Below are 18,572 nucleotides of genomic sequence, written 5' to 3' on the forward strand. Positions count from 1 at the left end.
AATCAGACCCTCCAATCTGAGACCTCGCTTCGCTTCTGGGGCCATTCTTCCCTGGGGCACCTACACCTGAGCCCAGCGAGGAGGTCAGCCAGGGACGCGTGGGCTCCCAGAGCCACCCGCTCACCTCTCAGCATCAGAAATCCTCTTACAGACATATCTTTTCCCCAGTTAAGCCTCTTTTTCTCTTGATTTATTAACAGGAATTAAAAAAGGGCCCAGGTTCAATTTCTGTGTATGAATGGAGAACCAAGGGCCGGATCTGGGTGACCTCAGGGCTGATCCCCCCGAAATCTCTGCCGCCTCCGGGCCAGAGGAGTGATGTCCTGGGGCTACCTTTGCCGAGGGAATTTTGAAATGAAATTTCATAAAGACAGGCCAAACTCTCACAAAAGTAATGATCAGTATTTTTATTCATACACACTGGCTTTGAAACTACAATTAATATTTAACAAAAGCATTTCATGCAAAGAAAGATTGAAGATATTGCAAATTTAGAAAAAACAGATGCTGTAATTTATACATCAGTCTTGCCCACTATACTTCCAACGATTTTTTTGTTTGTTTGTTTTTTAAAAACATGTATGGCCTCTCCAAATTTTCTGGTAGCATCTTGCAGATAAATGATAAGAAAATAAATAATGTTCTCCTCTTTATAAATACAAAATTTGGGTCTTAAAATAATATTAAAAAATATGGATGAGTTCAAGGTGGGATTACTCCTTGTTTAAAAAAAAGATAACATTAAAATAACGTGCAATCATCTTAAGTTTCAGGTGTGCTCTGTATTGCCATGCAAAACCATACATGTGGTGGGAATCGCATGTTTTTAAAAGAGGCAATAAGCTTCAATTTGTTGAAGTTATTTTTCTTACATTCATTTCAATAGCGCATGAGAGAATAAATGAAAGGCTTTGTGGGGAACAAGCCAACGATTAAATTTGTATTATCACTGCAAGAGCGTTTTTTTCTGCCCCAAGCCAGCAAGGCATCCGAGTGTGCAAACTCCGCTGACTTCTCCAGGAAGTGGAACTGCGCTGCTCGAAGGTAAGCCCCAACCTCCGTGCTCTGCTGAGCACCGATGGGCGCAAGCACAGACTTAACATTTTTGGTGAACTGGGGCTCAGAGGCTTTTAGTGCTGCCCTTCCTGCTGCCCGGGGCTGGACACGGCGGTCTTGGCTCCAAGTAAGCACTGAGCACACCACGAGCTCCCAGCACGGAGCGGTTCCACTGGACGCCTTGGACGGTCAAGAGAGGAGCACAGGAACCTCTGGAAGGACGGAGCCTCTCAGGGTTCAATCAGAAGGAAGATAAATACAATCCAAATAATTCTTAGGAAAAGGTTTATAAAGATCAGAAATACAATTTTTTTTCCTAGTAAAATGTTCCTGTCACCAACTTAAAATTACAAAACAAATTTAAGATCAACTGTAGACTTTCCAGTGTATCCCTTAGTGAGACATGAGCTTCACAGGAAGCAGGCTGGGGTCAGTGATCAGTGCTCTGGCTCCTCTTCCTGCATGTCACTGCTTAAAGTTATTAATAGACCACTGATTTATTTTTTTCTTTTGGTCAACTGACATCAATGGAAGAAAAATCATAGTTTCTAGGGCAGTTTTCTTTTTAATTTGAACTATGACGTCACACACAAGGAAAAGAAAAACATGAAGATATATGACACAGGAATACATTAAAATATCAACGGAATGAACCTGTCATGGACGGACCAGCTGCATAAAGAATATCGCTTCTCCTTCAATAGGAGTCAGTATAAACATTACTAGAAAACAGTTGTGCTGACTTCATTTACCCATAGGGAATCCCACCCTACAATAATCAGTTCTGCTAAGACTTCCATTTACATGGAATTTTTAAATTGCACATAGAAATCTCAGTAATTGGAAGAGAGGTAAGTGCAGCTGACCTACACAATCAGCAAGCGTCACTCCCCATCGCACCCTGACTCCAGTTAACAAAAGCTGGACTCCAGATTCTGTAAGAAACATATCAGATCTGATTTTATTTCTCTTTAAACGGTTTCAGCAGAATTACTAAAGTTCTATAAAAAAGTAGAAATAGCATGGCATATCCAGCAATACCATGTGAATCGAATAACCTGATTTCATATTAAAAATTATAATAATACTTACACAACTCTTTCAGGTTAAAAGTGTAATAGAAACATTACCTAAGAAGTCCTCACACCTCCCTGTGAGGTAAGTAAGTATTATTACCCCCATTTTACAGATGAGGTAACTGAGGCAGAGAGGTTAATAACTCGCCCTCTCTCTCAAGGTTTTCCTAGGAACAGGAGGGCTGTAGTGCATGATGATTATTCATTATAAGGCTATTTAATTACCAATTGTTACTGGCACGGATACTGGTTGGTATGAAATCATACATGTTTACGGAGTCAATTCTTATTTAATTCTTCAACTGAACTATTCCAGATCCCCTCTAAGAGTGTAGAGCTGAGGACGAAAGTGCTTTAGCTTGTCTATGTTTTTCCTACTTGGCAGCCGAGTGCCTGCTACCGACCAGCACCAGGTAACGCAGCGCCGAGAGACGACACTCACATCAGCGGAGAGACAAAACCTATGCACAATAACGTGTGACTAAAAGAACTGAAAACCACATTAAATGTTTCCAGAAGTTTTGTGGCAGGTCCGAAAGCCCACTGTAAACTCAGTACTGTAAATATGCTTCCTACTCATATCAAAGCTTTATTACGGGATAATTATATTTCCAATGATGCGTTTTGCTTAACAAGGAGTATCGTCCCCCTCTGCTAACGGCATGTGTCCCCCATGGCGTTTAACTGGGATTGCAGCCGGATGCACCGAATAACAGAGTTTGCAAGTGGTGCCGGACAGGCCCTTGGACACGTCATCTTTCCAGCTACAACACAGGTTCCTCTCTCACTTGACCTTATTAATTTTACAGGAGCCCAGCATTATTCAATTGAATTCACCCCAAAAGACAGGATGGATTTCAAAGGCCAACAGCATTTAGATACGATGAGTTTCTTTTAAACTAACAGCTGATTTCCAGAAGAACTTTCTTCAGCTTGTAAAGGGAAATTCAATTGTATTTCTGGAAAGAATGAAGGATCAGAAAACTAAATTGCATTTCTCTTCTAAATTGGATTAAAGGGGAGTACTTTATTATGGGAATGTGCTCTCTCCTTCTCAAGTATGTGCAATCCTCAAAGAGCAGCAAGGCTGGCCGGCGGGCGAAGTGGCCATCCTGCAAACCCACCACCCTGCTGAAGTGACTCGAAGGTGGATAAAAACACCCAGATGCCCAAATAATGAAGAAATTTGCCTATGAGACAGTTAAGTCCCATTTAATCCCTGAAATAGCTTGGAAGCTTTTCATGCAGACCTGTGCCAGCGGGAACAGGGCCGCTCCGGAGCTCCTCAGGACCGGAGCACACGTGGGACAGAAACATGGTTCCCAAAATGTCCACCCCACCTTCAGTGTATTGTAATTTTCTATTTGACTTTTAGAAATCTTTGTGATAATGTGGGTGTTTGGGTTACGGTTGCTACTGAACACAAGTGAGAGAAAAGCAGTTCTAGCGCCTCTCCCGCTGTTGATACACGTTGTCTAGAAAACCACGTCTTGTGAAAAATACTATATAAATAACACCTGTATTTAAAAAGATATGAAGAGGCTTGCTGGATACTTAAGGTTTTACTTGCCGTTATAAATTTCTGGATGATAAACAAGCCCCTTGGAGTTCTCACTGAAGGGCTGGTGCAAGTGTGAGTGTTCACGTGCGAGTGCATTGGGGAGAGCAACACAAATATTCAATCCCTGCTTTATACAACCCTGTCCTGCTCCTGCGGGACCCAGGAGTTCACAGTACCCATTCGCAAGCGTTACAGACACCTACAGAAGACGACACGAGCTGCCGCAAGCCCAGGGACTTGAGGTAACAACGTTAAAGAGGAATTTCTGCATCTACATCAGAAAAACTGGGGAACAAACACAAGTGCCTAAGACACTGGTTATGAGAAGCAGCCAGAAAGCGAGCAGCTCTGTCCAGATGTTGGACCAGCTCTTTAATGCCGCGTTCTGGTGGGATCAGCACCGACTGTCACAGCCATGCCAGCAACAACCGCCCGCAACAGGAAATCCCTGCACAATTCGTATTCCATCAGGAAAACCAGAAGCGTCTGGGAATATTGGCCTCAGGGAGCTCCTGCCTGTTCCTGGCTTGGTTCTGCCCTCTACTGCTTTTCCTCCTGCAGAAACCTGGGCACTGGTATTTCTCCCTGAATAGCCTTTTCCAAAAGTATCTTTTTTATTTTACATTCTTAAAACACATGCAAATGCTGCCTCTCTGCAGATCACTTACTGGAGAGCCCCATATTTATCAAAAATCTGAGCCTCAGTAATCTGTTGAATCTACTCTCTTCTACAGCACAATACCCAGATTTTCCTAATCTATGGCAGGCTAATAATATTCAGAAAAACATAAACAGTCATGAATGCTGCACTAGTCCACATGCTTTATGGTGAAGACCATAATTTTAGAAGTATATAATATACAAACAAGAAAATGAACTCCCAGACTTGGCTGATAATGTATTTGACACACAATGGTTTACAGATTTGTCTCCTAAAATGTTCTAAAATTTTGAGTTCTGTTTATTTAGGCAACAGCCTGAGTTCTTGTTAGTCGGTCAATACCCCTCATTAGCTCGGTGTTTCCCCAAACCTCACTCATTAACCTCTGCTCATTGACCCTTCCCCGGGCAGACGCTCCTTGCTCAGGGCTGGGGCTGCAAAAGGACCACGACCGGGCAAAAGCCAAACTTCTGGAGTGCCACAAATCGTGTGTCCTGGGCACCAAAAATACAGCTGCCGAGGGCACCACGGGCGCAGGAACAGGACACGGTGACTGTTCCCATCCAACCCCGTTTCACTCAAAACCAGCCCCGCTCCGCCACGGGTCACCCCCAACGTCAAACCCAGCCCCTTGGCTCCCATCTGCAGGACGGGATCTCTCTATCAGAATCTTTGGCACAGGTTCCATGTTTTATTGTCATAAAAGATGATTAGAAAGTAGATTCCCCTCCCACCCACCCCAGTTACATATTCTAGTATAAATTTAAGTCTTTTATGGCAAATATCTTACTGTTTGAGTATGTTTACATGCTGGAAAAATTGTAATCAGTCTGCATGCAGGAACAGAGACATCATGCTTCTGGCATCGTCATGCACATCTGACAGACAAAAGCGCCTATGGCTGCTAACATTAACAAGGCAGAAGGAAAAAAAAAAGGAAAATGCACTGACTACTATTTTACATGCTGTAACAAAACCAAAATATGCACAAAAAATATTTACTGATATTTGAATTAATATCTTCGGGTAAGTCGTAAGAGGAAATATCAAAATTTTTTATCTAAGTGATAGGAGAGGAGAAGATTGCATTAATTACAGTGTTCATCATTGCAAATAAAGTCTATTTCCTTCTCTGTAAGTAATAAGCAGACGTGAAATGAAAGCCTACTTGAACCTCGTATAAAACCTGCAGGTAGCAATTATTGTTTAAAAGTAGATCTACTTTTAAAAAAAGAGATTATACCCTAAGCCATTAACAATATCCAAAATCTAAAGTAAAACCCAAAACAATAGCAATAAAACATTTAGCTAAATCTAAATCATATCATTCAGAACAAGAACTTTCACAAATAAAGCACAATTTGTTTTATAAAATTTTTATAATACTCTTTATGCTTGATACGATTATGTCAATAATATAGATCTGCTTATTATTAACCCTTATTATTAAGAGTTATTACTAAACATGCAAAATTCATTGCATGAAGCATATGTAAAATGTATTAAATTCCATTCTATCAATAAAACAAGTTTTAGGTGCTTCTTCTTTCAGGCTTGATTATTCTACAGCCCCAAGTTTTCTGAATTAAAACTGATTATTTTAAGACTAAATCTCACTTGATTTTCATGAGTTATTCTGGAGAAATCAGGAAGTCACTCAGGGCTGCATTTTTTATTAATTTATAATATATAGTGCTTTCGTAGATTTACTGTCCTATGCTGAAGACTATAAATAAACACATGTAAATAAGATTTAAGGATTACAGTTTTGGTTTACATTCCAGGTTAACAAATTTCATAGTAAAATATTGGTATTAGAACCGGTTAACAGTAAGCTTGAGGAGGGATGTAAATTAAATTAACTGAACAAACAATGGCACCCTGGATCACAGAATAATCTCATGGAGATTAAAATTCACAAAAATATTATTAAAATTATTACTATTATTATTATTTTTATTAAAGACAAAATTTCACCCTTGAGTTTATCACATGCTACTTAGCAAAGATCCTAGAGATCTGGCCACCACTGAAGTGTGTTTAAACTCGGTGTTACTTACTCGGTGTTACTCGGGTTCACGAAGCCTCAGGGTCAAATTGGATTTCATCCCCCCCTCCCACCTACTCCCAACTTGTTTCTGTCGTATTTTCGACACAACTACTTTTCACAATTTTTTTGCAATGCCTCTCCTCCCTGGTGCCGCCGCCGTTTCAGTCTCTCGTGCTGCTGATGTCCCCGAGGTCACCGGGCAGAGCGGGGAGAAGCGGTCCCTCGGGGCCCGGTGCTCCGACCTCCCAGCATCCGCACCGCAGCACGGAATGCTCCAGGTTGGGTTTTTTTCAGACCCTGTGTTAGACTATTTCTAACACAGCAGAGTGGAAAAGGGAGCAAAAGGGCAGTGGGGAGCTACAAAAATATGTAATGTACCAAAAAATGGGTAAGTTTAGACAAGTCAGTGGTGACTTCTAGAAGAATAAGTGGGCACCGTACACTAATTTATCTCCCATGAAGACAACATCGCTGTTGCAAAGCCAAAATCCTGAATAAGTGGCCTTTCCCCCATCTTACACTTTCTAACCCTACAATTTCCAGGCCCAAATGGAATCAACAAGGCAAAAGCCTAAAAATTGTAGGGTTCCCCACTGCGGAATTTGTCCCTGGTCTGCTGTTTCATGCTACATTTTGCAAAAGGGGGTGTACAAACTGGGGGTTGACGTAAGAGAACCCTTCAAAATCTGTTTGGTCTATGTTAGCGATGACCAGCTGATCCGGAGGTGTTAACACTGGCTGTCCTCGTGTAAAGAATTTATCGAAGTTTTCAGCACCTTTGCCACACTGCAAGAAAAAAAGAAAAACAGAAAAAAGGCTGAAAAAATCAGCAATAGGTTGGCAGTTCCAGCTTTTTGCAGATTTTTTCAGTACTTAAGAGAAAATTTTTGTTTCAGGTATTTTAACAAAAAAAACCCAGGCAAACAGAGAAGTTTTAACAGATGAATTCTGATGAAAGACACAGTCAGAAAAGTTCCCATCCATCATCATGAGGTGACAAGGTAAAGAGGCTTAAATATTCAGTATTACTGGGATAAAAATGGAAAAAGGAAGTATTTTTATGGACATGTATTGGCAAGAGATACTTTATCTGGCAAGTCATTTCATTCTTCTTAAAACCTTTACGATGCAAAATTAAATTTTCATGTTAGTCTCTGTTTCCTTCGCGATCTGCAGAAAGCTTCATGGAATTCATTTACATGCTTTGATTCTTCGTTGTACAGCCTACAAACTCCTGTAAATTCAACTGAGCGGAGCTCCAGTCCTGGGGGCCACAGGAGGGAGTTGGGGCAGGGTGCGCATCCCGGGAAGGGGTCCCCACTACAAAACGTGCTGTCACAGCTTTCCTCCTTTTTCTGCCTGAGACACGTCATCTCGCGAAGGCCAGCCGAGAAGGGGGGTTATATAGAGCCACACGCTGAACACAACCCATTCCAAACAGAACACAGAAGAAATCAGGTTTGTGAAACGGATATTTTTGAGTAATGCAGAAAAGACTTGAAAGGCAGGGAAGCATGATTAGAGGCAGGTTAAAAAGCACCAACCTGGGACCAGAAGAAAATTAGCTTGGGTGCAAGAAAAGAATGCGTATTTGAGGAAAACTAGATATTGGATATTATGGAGGGGTCTAAAGGAAACTGGTAAATCTGCTTATCTCACAACAATCTACACAGATGACTGGACAAAGCGTGGTCGTACGATAAAGGCACTGAACGTTTCCTCCCAATGTCCCTGCCGTTTTCCTCTCCATCCATCCCCACGGGACAGCTGCACAGCCGAGCACTTCCGCTAGTGAACATACCCACACGTGGATTCGGGGATAACACTACACTGTTATCTTCAGGCTTAGGGTATAACTTGGAAAGGGTAGAAGATGGCTCATATAATAGACCAATATTAAACATTGATTTTTCTGAACTAATGCAACATGAATAAAGCTGCACATTTATAGGAGAAACCAACTGAAGAGGGGCCTGTTAAGGGAATTTGAGGGTGAGGTGTTTGGCTGTCGTGAAAACAGCTCAGTCAGTCACGGTTTCCAGTCTTCTTGCACAGCACCTGGCACTTCCTGGACTGGGACACGCCATTCCATCTGAGCTGCAAAGAACTTCTGCTGCCTCGGGCACAAGTTGGTTTATATTTCAGATGGAAAAGGCATGCTCGGGTACTGGAGCGCGGTGCTCAAAGGAGGACACTCGCTCAGTCTTGGAAGAACACAAGCAGAGGGACACTTCAATGGGTTTCAGGCTAATGGTAGTCTGCTTTGTCACCCAGGGTTCTGCACTCCCCGAACACCCACTGAAGCCAATGCACTTTGGTACAGAATCTCTGGAGAACAAGAATGGACAGAGCGGAAGTTTGATGAGGGGAAAACTCTCCATCACTGGAATGAAAGTCGATGTATTCCCAAATTAACAGTCATATTTAGAGGCAGTACAGTCAACTCAGAGCAGCAACAAAAGGGCTTTTTATACAGGGAAGACTTTTTGCTAAAAAGATGTTCTACAGATATGCATCCTTCTTCCACAAAATTATGCTCCTTTTTCTTTTCTTCCTTTTTTTTTTTGTCCCCTGGGAACTGAAGAGCAGTAAAAAAAAACTGTATATCAAAACAAAAGTCCCTGACTCCATTAAGCCTCTCACCACTGCTTATACTAGTGGAGGCTGAAAAATAACTCAGGTGAAATTCAGGTATTTTTGGGGTGCGAATGTAATTATTTATCAAGAAATTTGAATCTTCAGTTACATACTTGTCTTCACATTAAAGAGTAGCATTGCTATCATCAGTGTTAATGCAGTATTAAAGCAGAACTGAAAATATGGGACTCCTGGAACTCCTAAACTTACAAATACTACTGAAACGTCCTTCTTGCCAAATAACCAGCCCATGCCTATAGTCTGTGAAATGTCAACCTGGAAGGGAACATATTGCTTAAACCAACCAACTGCTGACCCAAAATCTGAGACTCTGTGTTGGAGTGAGAATCATACCTGTGTGAAAAAGCAGCAGGATTATTCCTGCAGCAACATGCTTCCTAAAGAAGATATACTTAGAAAGGCTTTCTGAAAAAAACCCACCCCAAATGAAGCCTATAAATACTCCATATCTTCAAACAGATTAAGGATCATGTGGTTTTTTTGCTTTCTAGAATCCATATAAATAGAACCAACAATCCCAATAAATGAGTTATACACAGGGTATGTAAATTTCAGACTTGGATTTTAAATTATTTTTGTCTGGGAAAGTTAGGCTCCATGTGAATACGCCTTGGTGTATTTTAATAGCAGCCTGTAGAGCTCATGATAACCACGGAGATGGAGCACAGATGCTCTAAACAGGAGCCAGGGTGTGCCACAAAATGTGCTATGATGGAACCAGACCATACTCCAAGCTTTTAGTGCCTTCATGCTGGTATTGCTTTTAGCTTCAAGGAGAGTCTAAGCACTTGTTTCCTGAACTTACAGATGTGAACGTAGATTTGCTTAAGCTTGTGATGCAAATCTGCCATAAAAGATGCTTTAAGGAGGTGCAGCTCCCCTTTGGACAGCCAGCCCCCGGCACTGGCCGGGAAGCACCCCCCCCCCCCGCCCTTGGCTTATTTACACCTTCCCTGCTTGCAAAATCCACACCGTATGAAAAGGGTATTTCCTTTAGCCCGAGACACTCCTCTCGGCATGCAACTCACTCCTGGTGATGTGGAGAAGTCATTTGTGTGCAAAAAGAGAGGAATATATTCTGCCGGTGGGTAGTGGCCTCCCTCTGTTTGTTAGTTTGTGAGACCACACTAGTGAGACCAGTGACCCTACACCTGCAGAGCTACAGCCAGCTTAGGTGTCTCAGCTAAACAGAAAGGAGTCAGAGAAGAAAGATTCAATGTTAGGACATGACAATTTACAGCTGTTCCTGAAAGCTTCTGTTCTTGTGTGGAAATACTTTTCTTTGCCTGTCAACAGAGCACAGTACATGCTGAAGGAAATTCTCTGTCAACAAACTGCTCTTCAAATCACATTATGCAAACAAGTTCTCACGGTAAGGACATCTTTCACTTGTTTGGATTTCTAAAATGTTCCTACAGATACCTGCGTGCAAACCAGTAACAAACATTAAAAATAAATCAGGGATTATTCTCACAAGCTCAGGATATGTGACTCTAGGGTGGGGAATACACCCCCCCCCGTGCTGTGTAGCCCACTGTGGAGGAAATTCACCCCAGTAATTCAGATACCTTTAATCACTGACTTCAGACGCTGTTCAGAGGAGACAGCTGGGGACCACACTCATTACAGGTCTCAAGTGGCTGATGTGCACACACAAGCTTTTCCCTGTTTTCAGCATCTCACGCAGTGCACGAGCGTCCAGCCAGGACTCAAACCACCGAGAGACTCTTTCACAAAGAAGAAAGTGCACTGGGTTATGCTGCAGGGTGCCGAAACCTTAGCAGATTTACAGACTGGTCTGCCACAATCAAATTGCCTTATTTTAGAAGTGTCCCAGATTTGCAGCACCATCCAGCCAGCACCAACCTCACCCCTCGGGAAGGCAGGACTGCGGACACATTTAGCGAGGGAAGGACTTGGCATCTCACTCACCACTTTAGGTTTGAAAGGTGGCTGAATCTCTCTGTTTTCCAGTTTTTCCCAGTCAATTCTCCTGAAGAAAGCATGTTCCCTGATGTCTCTTTCACCTTCAAGGCCACAGCCAAGGCGTTTTGCAGGATGTTTAGTCATTAGCTGTCAGGAAAAAAACACCAAATGGTTAAATGTAATGCTGGAATGAAAGCGAGAGCGAGTTTCCCCAGGCTGCGATGCTCTTGCTCCTCTCCTGAAGATGCAAGTTGCCAATAAAATTGTTTTGAAAAGCTAAAATTCATTTTTTGAAGATTAGGTTTTTTGTTCAATTACTGGAGACAGCACGTCAGCAGCAAATTTAAGGGTTGTGCTTGAGAACTTTTTCCCACTGGGCAGAGGTTGCCACTGGGGGGGCGGGCGGGCAGTGGTGCCCAGGGCATGCTGCCATCGTATTAGTTCACAACTCACTCCTGAATTTCACCTTTGGTCTTTCAGTTCAGCCTTATAAATCTCCAGAACAGCTTCTGCCCTACCTCAACAATCAATTAAACTTAATAAATTCCAATATACTAAAGCTGTATGAAGTACAACCCCCCTCTGACATTTTCTTGGGCTTGTTCAAGACATCTCATTACAGAGTCTACAATTTCTTGGCACCCAGCTGACAATATCTAATCTGCGTTTCCTCCCTTGCATCCTTAATGACATCTTGGTCAATACTATACCCAGCTGCACAGATTAAGTAGACTTGGAAAAAAAAAAAAAACAAACCCACCAGCATTTCATGCTTGGAAACAGGAATATGCCTCTGAATTAACAAGCTCTTCAAAATCTTTTCAATTGGTATGTACATTAGGAACTGAGCAATGTAGCCTTCAACTCTCAGTTCCAGTATTGTGGGGACTTCTTCAAGCTCTTTTACAAATTATATATGATTAATATACTGCTGGGAGTGATACCTCAACACCTCTTTTTAAAACCTCAGCTGTACTGCTTTAGCCTCCCTCCAAATGTTGAGTTGATCACATTCCAATTTTGAACCTAAAATAAACGCGCCTCTAAGCAGACTTTGGGAAGCTGGCAGTGACGGGGTAGGAATCACACCCTGCAACTCTCCCATTTTCGTTACCTTTTCTAAACCCCTTGCTTTAACAGTAGGTGATATAAGAAATATGAATGATTCTAGCAGTTCTAATTCTGAAGTTTCTGCTTTTACCAAACCCAGCAAACCCCGAGTCAGTAGAACAGATGTCAAGCAGATGACTCAATTTCAAGAGCACGTTGGCCTTGACCGATGGTGCCCGGCCCCGGGATCACTGAGCTACTGCTGGCTACAAGGTTCAGAAGCCTTCTCATATTGACTGCCTCACTCAGGCATCATGCTTGCTGAAACCTGGGATCAATTTGTTAGTTTAATAGAGATGATGAACAGGTTATTATCACAGAGACCCGACCTTAAGCCTCATGGTGCAAGGCAATTTTAGCTTTCTGACCTCCCTTTGCTTTAGCACCTTCCAGAACGGCAGCAAGCAGGAGAGCTGAAAACACGGTAATTAGATCAAGTTCAAACTGTGCTGTTTGAATATACGATTTTCACGACAAGGCATCAATCTGCATGTACTTTACAAAATGATATCATGTTCTGTTTTTGTTGGCCAGCATATCTGCACTGGGATAGGCTCCAAAATCAGAGTGGTCTTTCCTTCTACCTTGTTGTTCTAAACAGCTTTTCTTTTTCTTGATGACTTTTCCTTAAGGGATTAATATCCGGCTCATGTACAAGACTTCATAAATGGTTGGACAGGAAAGGAAGAAAGTAAATACCAAATTAACTGACACTAAGTGCAGTGATATTTTATCAGTGTAAGTAAGACATCAAATAATGCTTTATAGATGGTGGTTTGGAAAAGCCACAGACTGACAGTACTCTAGGGAATCACGCGGAGTCAAAGGAAAGTCAAATGAATTCTGGTTTCCTGAGCTAATCCCCTGAAGTCAAATCTATTCTTTTCCTCAAAAAAATTTAAATTAAATTAACTTGGAGTCTAAGATAAATTTTAGGCCACACAGGTTACCACTGGGTCAGGATTTCCCCACAGGTTCCTTGCATTTACACTCAGGATTTCACATAAGCTCATCTTTAACTACATTTAAAACCGATTCGTCATACCTCTTTTGCCCTGCTGCTGCCACAAGGCTACCCATCCCAGTGGAGAAATCCCCAGCCGGGGCTGTGCTGCCAGGGCTGAGGTGAGGGGCTGGGGGCGTTTCACACCATCCTCCTGCTTATAAATTCTGCTTCGGAGTTGGCAGCTACTGATTGTGACATTTGTTCCTACCATAAAACAAGTGGGCATAGCGGGAAGAGCTGAATATTTATCAGCAGCAGCAGGCGACGGGTGCTCCGGGACGATACAGCTTAGCATGGCCTGACAAGTTGCACTTAAAAATACTACAGTGCCATATCAAAGCCAGACAAATTTAGTTATTCACAAGGACTGCCAAAAAGAAACTTAATGATAAAGAAGTATCTATCTCACCCCCTTGCAGATGGAGACAGCCTCTTTGGACAGGGATTTTGGATAGGAAACATTATGCTCCATTATGGACTGGAAAAGTTCATCTTCATCTTCGCCATCAAATGGAGGCTGTTGAAAATAAATCACAGGCAAGTTACTTACTGAATTTGGGGTTTTTTTAAAAATTCTCCACTTTTTATGAAAAGGCACGACAATACTATGGCCCTGACAGGTCAGAAAAGGAGCATCCAGCCCAGCAACCTGTCTCCAGTCAGTCAGAGATGCCCAAAGAGATGAGTACACAGCAGCGGTCCTTCCCCTGGGACATACACCAACCCCCCAGCCGTCTGCAGCTTGGGATCTTCTAACCCACAAGTTTAGTCTTTATCACTCAGATAAAAATCGAGGGAAGAAGTTCATTTCTGACCACAGCATGGCAGCCAGGTTAATGAAACGTGTGCAGGATGATCTTCTTTAATTAATTTTTAAAGCTGCTGTGCACCAGACAGCCAAAATACTTCAAAGGGTGAAGTCTGGAGACTGTGATTTTCAATTACCTTGTGTTAAGGTATAGTCATTCCTCATGCAATTCCCGTTTGTTTTATAAGACATGGCTGTGGACTCTGCTTCTGTGAATGGCAGACCGTACCACAACCAAAGGCTGCATTTTATTTTTAAATATAGGTGAAGAGGAAAGTGCCCGTGGGTGAGCCCCCGGGACATGGGCACTGTGCAAGACTCGGCTAATGGTACATCTCATTTTCTCAAAAGCATTCAGACGCCCAATATTTGCAATGCAGACTGTAAATGCCAACAACTGCAATTGCTACACTTCAAAAACTTTTAAAATGCTGACTGGAATTTAGTAGAGAAACTATTAGAGGCATTTGTTAAAAATGTATGTTTTAAGCTTAGGAGATGCATGCCTTTAACCCTCTTTGAAAGCCAATTGCAGAAATCTTTTCCAACTCAGGACTAATAGAATTCCTTGAAGTTGGTAGTTATCTACCATTTACTGCAGCACGGTGTTGCTTTTCCACTTGAGTGACTCAGAGAGAGCAGCGTCTCATTAACGGTGCAGAATAAGGGGTTTGTAACTGAGCATATTTCAAGGGGCGAGACCCATACTTTACCCCTAGGACATACAGTACAAAAACTGTATTCTTGTGACTTAACTGCAATGCAGAGCATACACACACTCTTATTATGTTTCCCTGTGCTTTCAAACTGCTAAATGGCATTTCTTCCATTTGACAAGCATTTCCCTGCTCAAGTGTCTCCCATTCAATTTTGAAGATGGCTATTTATAACATTATTACAGTACAAAGAAGCCGTATTCAAAGGCAGTGCTTGATTATGTGGGTGCAATATAAAGAGCTTGAAGCCTAAATACATTCTCAGCAGTACAAGGAGATAATATCAGTAAGAAAGGCCCCGGTCTTGACCCCTAAGGGTCTAACCCTGTAGGGAGCCTGGAAACAGAGGAGGGTTGGGGAGGCAGGAGGAGGTCACTGCAGCAGGGAGGGTAGCTCTTACCTGGCCAGCTAACATCTCATAGAGCAGCACTCCGTACGCCCACCAGTCCACAGACTTCCCATAGGGCTGGTAAGCAATAATCTGTATAATCACAAAAAAACCCAAAAACAAACAAAAACCCCTATGTTAACTAACAGCCAGTCCTGTGTCGTATTAGATAGTGACATACACAGACAAATACATTTCCTTGAAAAAGCCCAGAAAGCGAATCCTGCAATCTCTACTCCAGCTAATCTCTGGATTCAGTGGGAGTTGGATTGTTTTGCAAATGCTAGTCCAAACCCAGCCCTGTCCTCTGGTACTCCAATATCTGGGGAAACGTGGCTCTTAGGAGACCCTGGGATGTGCATTTGAAGGCGAAGGAGGAAGTACGGCAGCACAGTGTAGGAGACAAGGCAAAAATGTTATTCATCCGTTTATGTCAAAAGCTTGAAATCGTGAGACTCACTTAACTTACAGATTATCAATAATTAAGCCTTTCTTTTCAATATTTATATTTTTGTTCTGCTGTAAAAGGAATCAAAATTTAAGAAAAGAGCAGAACTCTGAAAAGCTCAGTTATGTTTTCCCAAGTTGCACGAATAAGATATTCTTAGTCTGAAGCTAGATACCAGCTACACCAAAAGAAGGGGGTTTCTGCTGTTCAGCCTAATGGAAATGTCAAGTATTTTGCATCCTCTGGGTTCACATCTGACTCACAAGGAGACACAAATTGAGTTCTGACATGGGAAAGGCTGCAAGCGCCACCAGCACACAGGTCCCCTCCTGCGTCATTTTCTTCAATCGAGGCCTCTTCAGAGATCAGTGTTAATTTATTTAAGAGATGCGTTTAGGCAGGCTATAGAGTTTTGAGGTGCAGTTGTTCTTTCAGGTCTCCTTTTAAATAACTGTGAAGGGATACTGTGACTCGTGAAGGGATGCAGGACAACCCAGCCCTGGAGCCCCCGGCCCCAGCACCACTGCTCCACTGGGACAAGCAGGGAACTGAGGCCCTCACCACTCCAGGTGGGCTTGCATTTATTTGTTTGCATGTGGTTTTATTCTTTGTGAAACAAACTGCTAAGACAAGTACACATCACATAGTCTAGAGTTTTTAGTAATCTGAAAGAGAAGTTGAACTGGCAAGTTTTATAGTTTCTCAGGAAAATACCGAGTCACCAGTTCAATGAAGCAGGACTGCCTGGCTGCTAAATAAAATGAGAGTCTCTCTGTGAATATACGTTCTTCGCCGGGATAACAGCAGTACGTGAATTAAAAATCACTGCAATGTTTCTGAGCAAAGGATTTCAAAATCAATCGCACTTTGAAATATATTACACAACCAGGGGTAATAACAAGATTCTCAGCTGGAAGGTCCTACACAAAGGCAATCTCTATTAGTTGTCTTTCAGCAGTCATATGGGCTTTAAAATATATAATTGGGACATTCATTTCATATTATGGTGGTTGACATACTCGGTTACTCTCCCTTTAATTTCTATCAGCAGTAAGTTCCCAGAGGTCTGCTGGAATCAATGTTGCTTCTTGAAAGACCGAACACTTTGAAAATTTTATCAAAAAAAATAATAGTGGCCTTCACACACAGAAAATGATATAACATTTCATTCTCAACACTTCTCCAACAATCTCTCCTCGCCTTATGGAAAAGAGTATTTTATTAGAAAAAAAAAAAAAGGGATATTTTTCAGAAGGTCATTAATTTCTAAAGGCAGAACATTTTGTACAATAAGTGTGCTTCATGTAAGTGACTTTGGTAGGAACAGTTTATTTCAATTAGCAAATGAGAAAACCATGCGACCATAGCAGATAGAGTTCGATGGGAGTGCTGAAGAGAGGAAATCTTTTAACCACAGTACTGCAATGTCATAACGTGACAGATGTAAGAAAGCACGGACTCAGTGACGCTGTCTGTTTATCCAGCAAGAGGTGAGTCGAGACGGGGTTGTTCTCTAAATAGCAATCTCATCAGCAAATCTAATCTGTCCCAATTAAATCTGCCTTTGTGAGAAAATATCAAGCAGAATCATCAAGAGAGACAGAATTAACATGAAAGAAGCTCCTACATTTAACCTAACACATGGTCAGCGTCACTAAAATTTTTGTCCCATTTGATGCCACGTGTCACCATCAGCAGAAGCACCCGAGGAACAGAGCGGTGCCCCCTCCGAGCAGGCACACACCTCCCTTGCCTGAACCAGTCGCATGATGAGAGTGGGATTTGAGAACTAAATACGGACATCAAATTCCCCTGGGGCTGGAAAGGTCCCACTGCAGAAAAGTCCCACTTTTGCAAATGCAATGGAAACACTTTTTTCATTGAACTTATCGCACTGTAGGAAAAAGTGGTACTGTCCATGTCTGCTGCTGTACACAGGAAGCTTTTTCCTTTAATCCTAATTAAATACAACCAATTTGAATCACCAGCTTAACTGGTAAGGATAGGATACAAGTGAAATACAGAAAAGCAATTTGCCACTTTCATTCACCAACCTGTGTGTCACGCACAGAACCCGGCGGTTACACTCATAATATTGGGAGATATTCAAAGCATTAATTGGAAAATGTAAACGAGAGGAAAGAATGCTCACTTCAAGGAAGAAATTACATGTGGGAGGAAGCAGATGAGTTTTCAATATACAGTCAAACAGGCATTGGTACAAAGTCAGCAAGTTCTAAATGTCTTATTTTCAGTAGTTCCCTCCTCCTCATGCAGAAATCATCATGTATTACCTACCAGCTGCTGCACTCAAAGCCATCACTGGCTGCCTTGTAGCAGCTGCCAAAATAATTCTATCTGCATGCACAAATTTTGATATCTTTTAGAACAAATAGGGGTATATTAACATGATCTGTCTCACCGCAGTGTGCAGAGCAGACCCACAGAGCAGTGAGGGAGTTTGTGTGCCTAGAAATGAAGAAGACCTGTACCCTCCTCCAGCTCTGATCTCTGCTTTCTACTGGCCAGGGAATAATGGAAAGTTGGTAGGACCCTTCCCTTCCCCTCCTTCTCCATTATCAATTCAAATTCTTGCCTTTCTCCTCTCCTTTTGCATTTCAAATGTTCCATTTTCCCTCCCTATTACTATATTTTAAGAGCTCTGCCTTTTCAGGTTCTGTGGATTTGAGAGCTCAGGAGGAATTTCTCTCATCAAGCCAAACTGGCAGAGGAATGTTGATTGCTTTTTTTTTCTTTTTGTTCCATTTTGCCTCCAAGGAAGGCTCAGTTAAGAGCAGGACACAGAGATTAATACCAGCAATTTGTAGGAATGTTTAGATCATTGCAGCTTGCAGCTGGTAGCCAGTTGGGATGAAAAGATTATACCCCAGAGGCAAGAGAAAGTCTTTTGTGAACATATCTTATGTCTACTGGAAAAGTTAAAACTCAGTTATTAAAAGAAATAAATATTACTAGTACAAGAAACAGTAAATGTACACTTTCCAAACCTTTGTAACACCTATCAACCTTCTGTAATCCCAAATGCAAGGTTAGAATTTAGGGTTTTGAGGCTATTAGATGGAGAAGAAGGGGAATGGAGTTTCTAAT

The 18,572-nt window shown here is 42.0% G+C and overlaps 1 protein-coding gene across 3 annotated transcripts in view; it reads right to left on the bottom strand.

The window, feature by feature from the left end:
• Positions 1–6,315: 6,315 nt before the first annotated feature.
• PRKCA (protein kinase C alpha) overlaps positions 6,316–18,572 on the bottom strand; it is a 149,982-nt gene continuing 137,725 nt past the window's right edge. For all 3 annotated transcript variants that reach the window (XM_074160330.1, XM_074160329.1, XM_074160328.1), the window contains 4 exons: positions 15,029–15,109; positions 13,514–13,621; positions 10,995–11,135; positions 6,316–7,190 (listed from right to left, as the gene is read on the bottom strand). In XM_074160330.1, coding sequence (XP_074016431.1) covers positions 7,026–7,190; positions 10,995–11,135; positions 13,514–13,621; positions 15,029–15,109 — 495 coding nt within the window. In that variant the 3' untranslated portion in view covers positions 6,316–7,025. The remainder of the gene's footprint in view (positions 7,191–10,994; positions 11,136–13,513; positions 13,622–15,028; positions 15,110–18,572) is intronic.

This window comes from Numenius arquata, chromosome 17 (genome assembly GCF_964106895.1).
Source record: "Numenius arquata chromosome 17, bNumArq3.hap1.1, whole genome shotgun sequence".
NCBI classification, from domain to species: Eukaryota; Metazoa; Chordata; class Aves; order Charadriiformes; family Scolopacidae; genus Numenius; species Numenius arquata.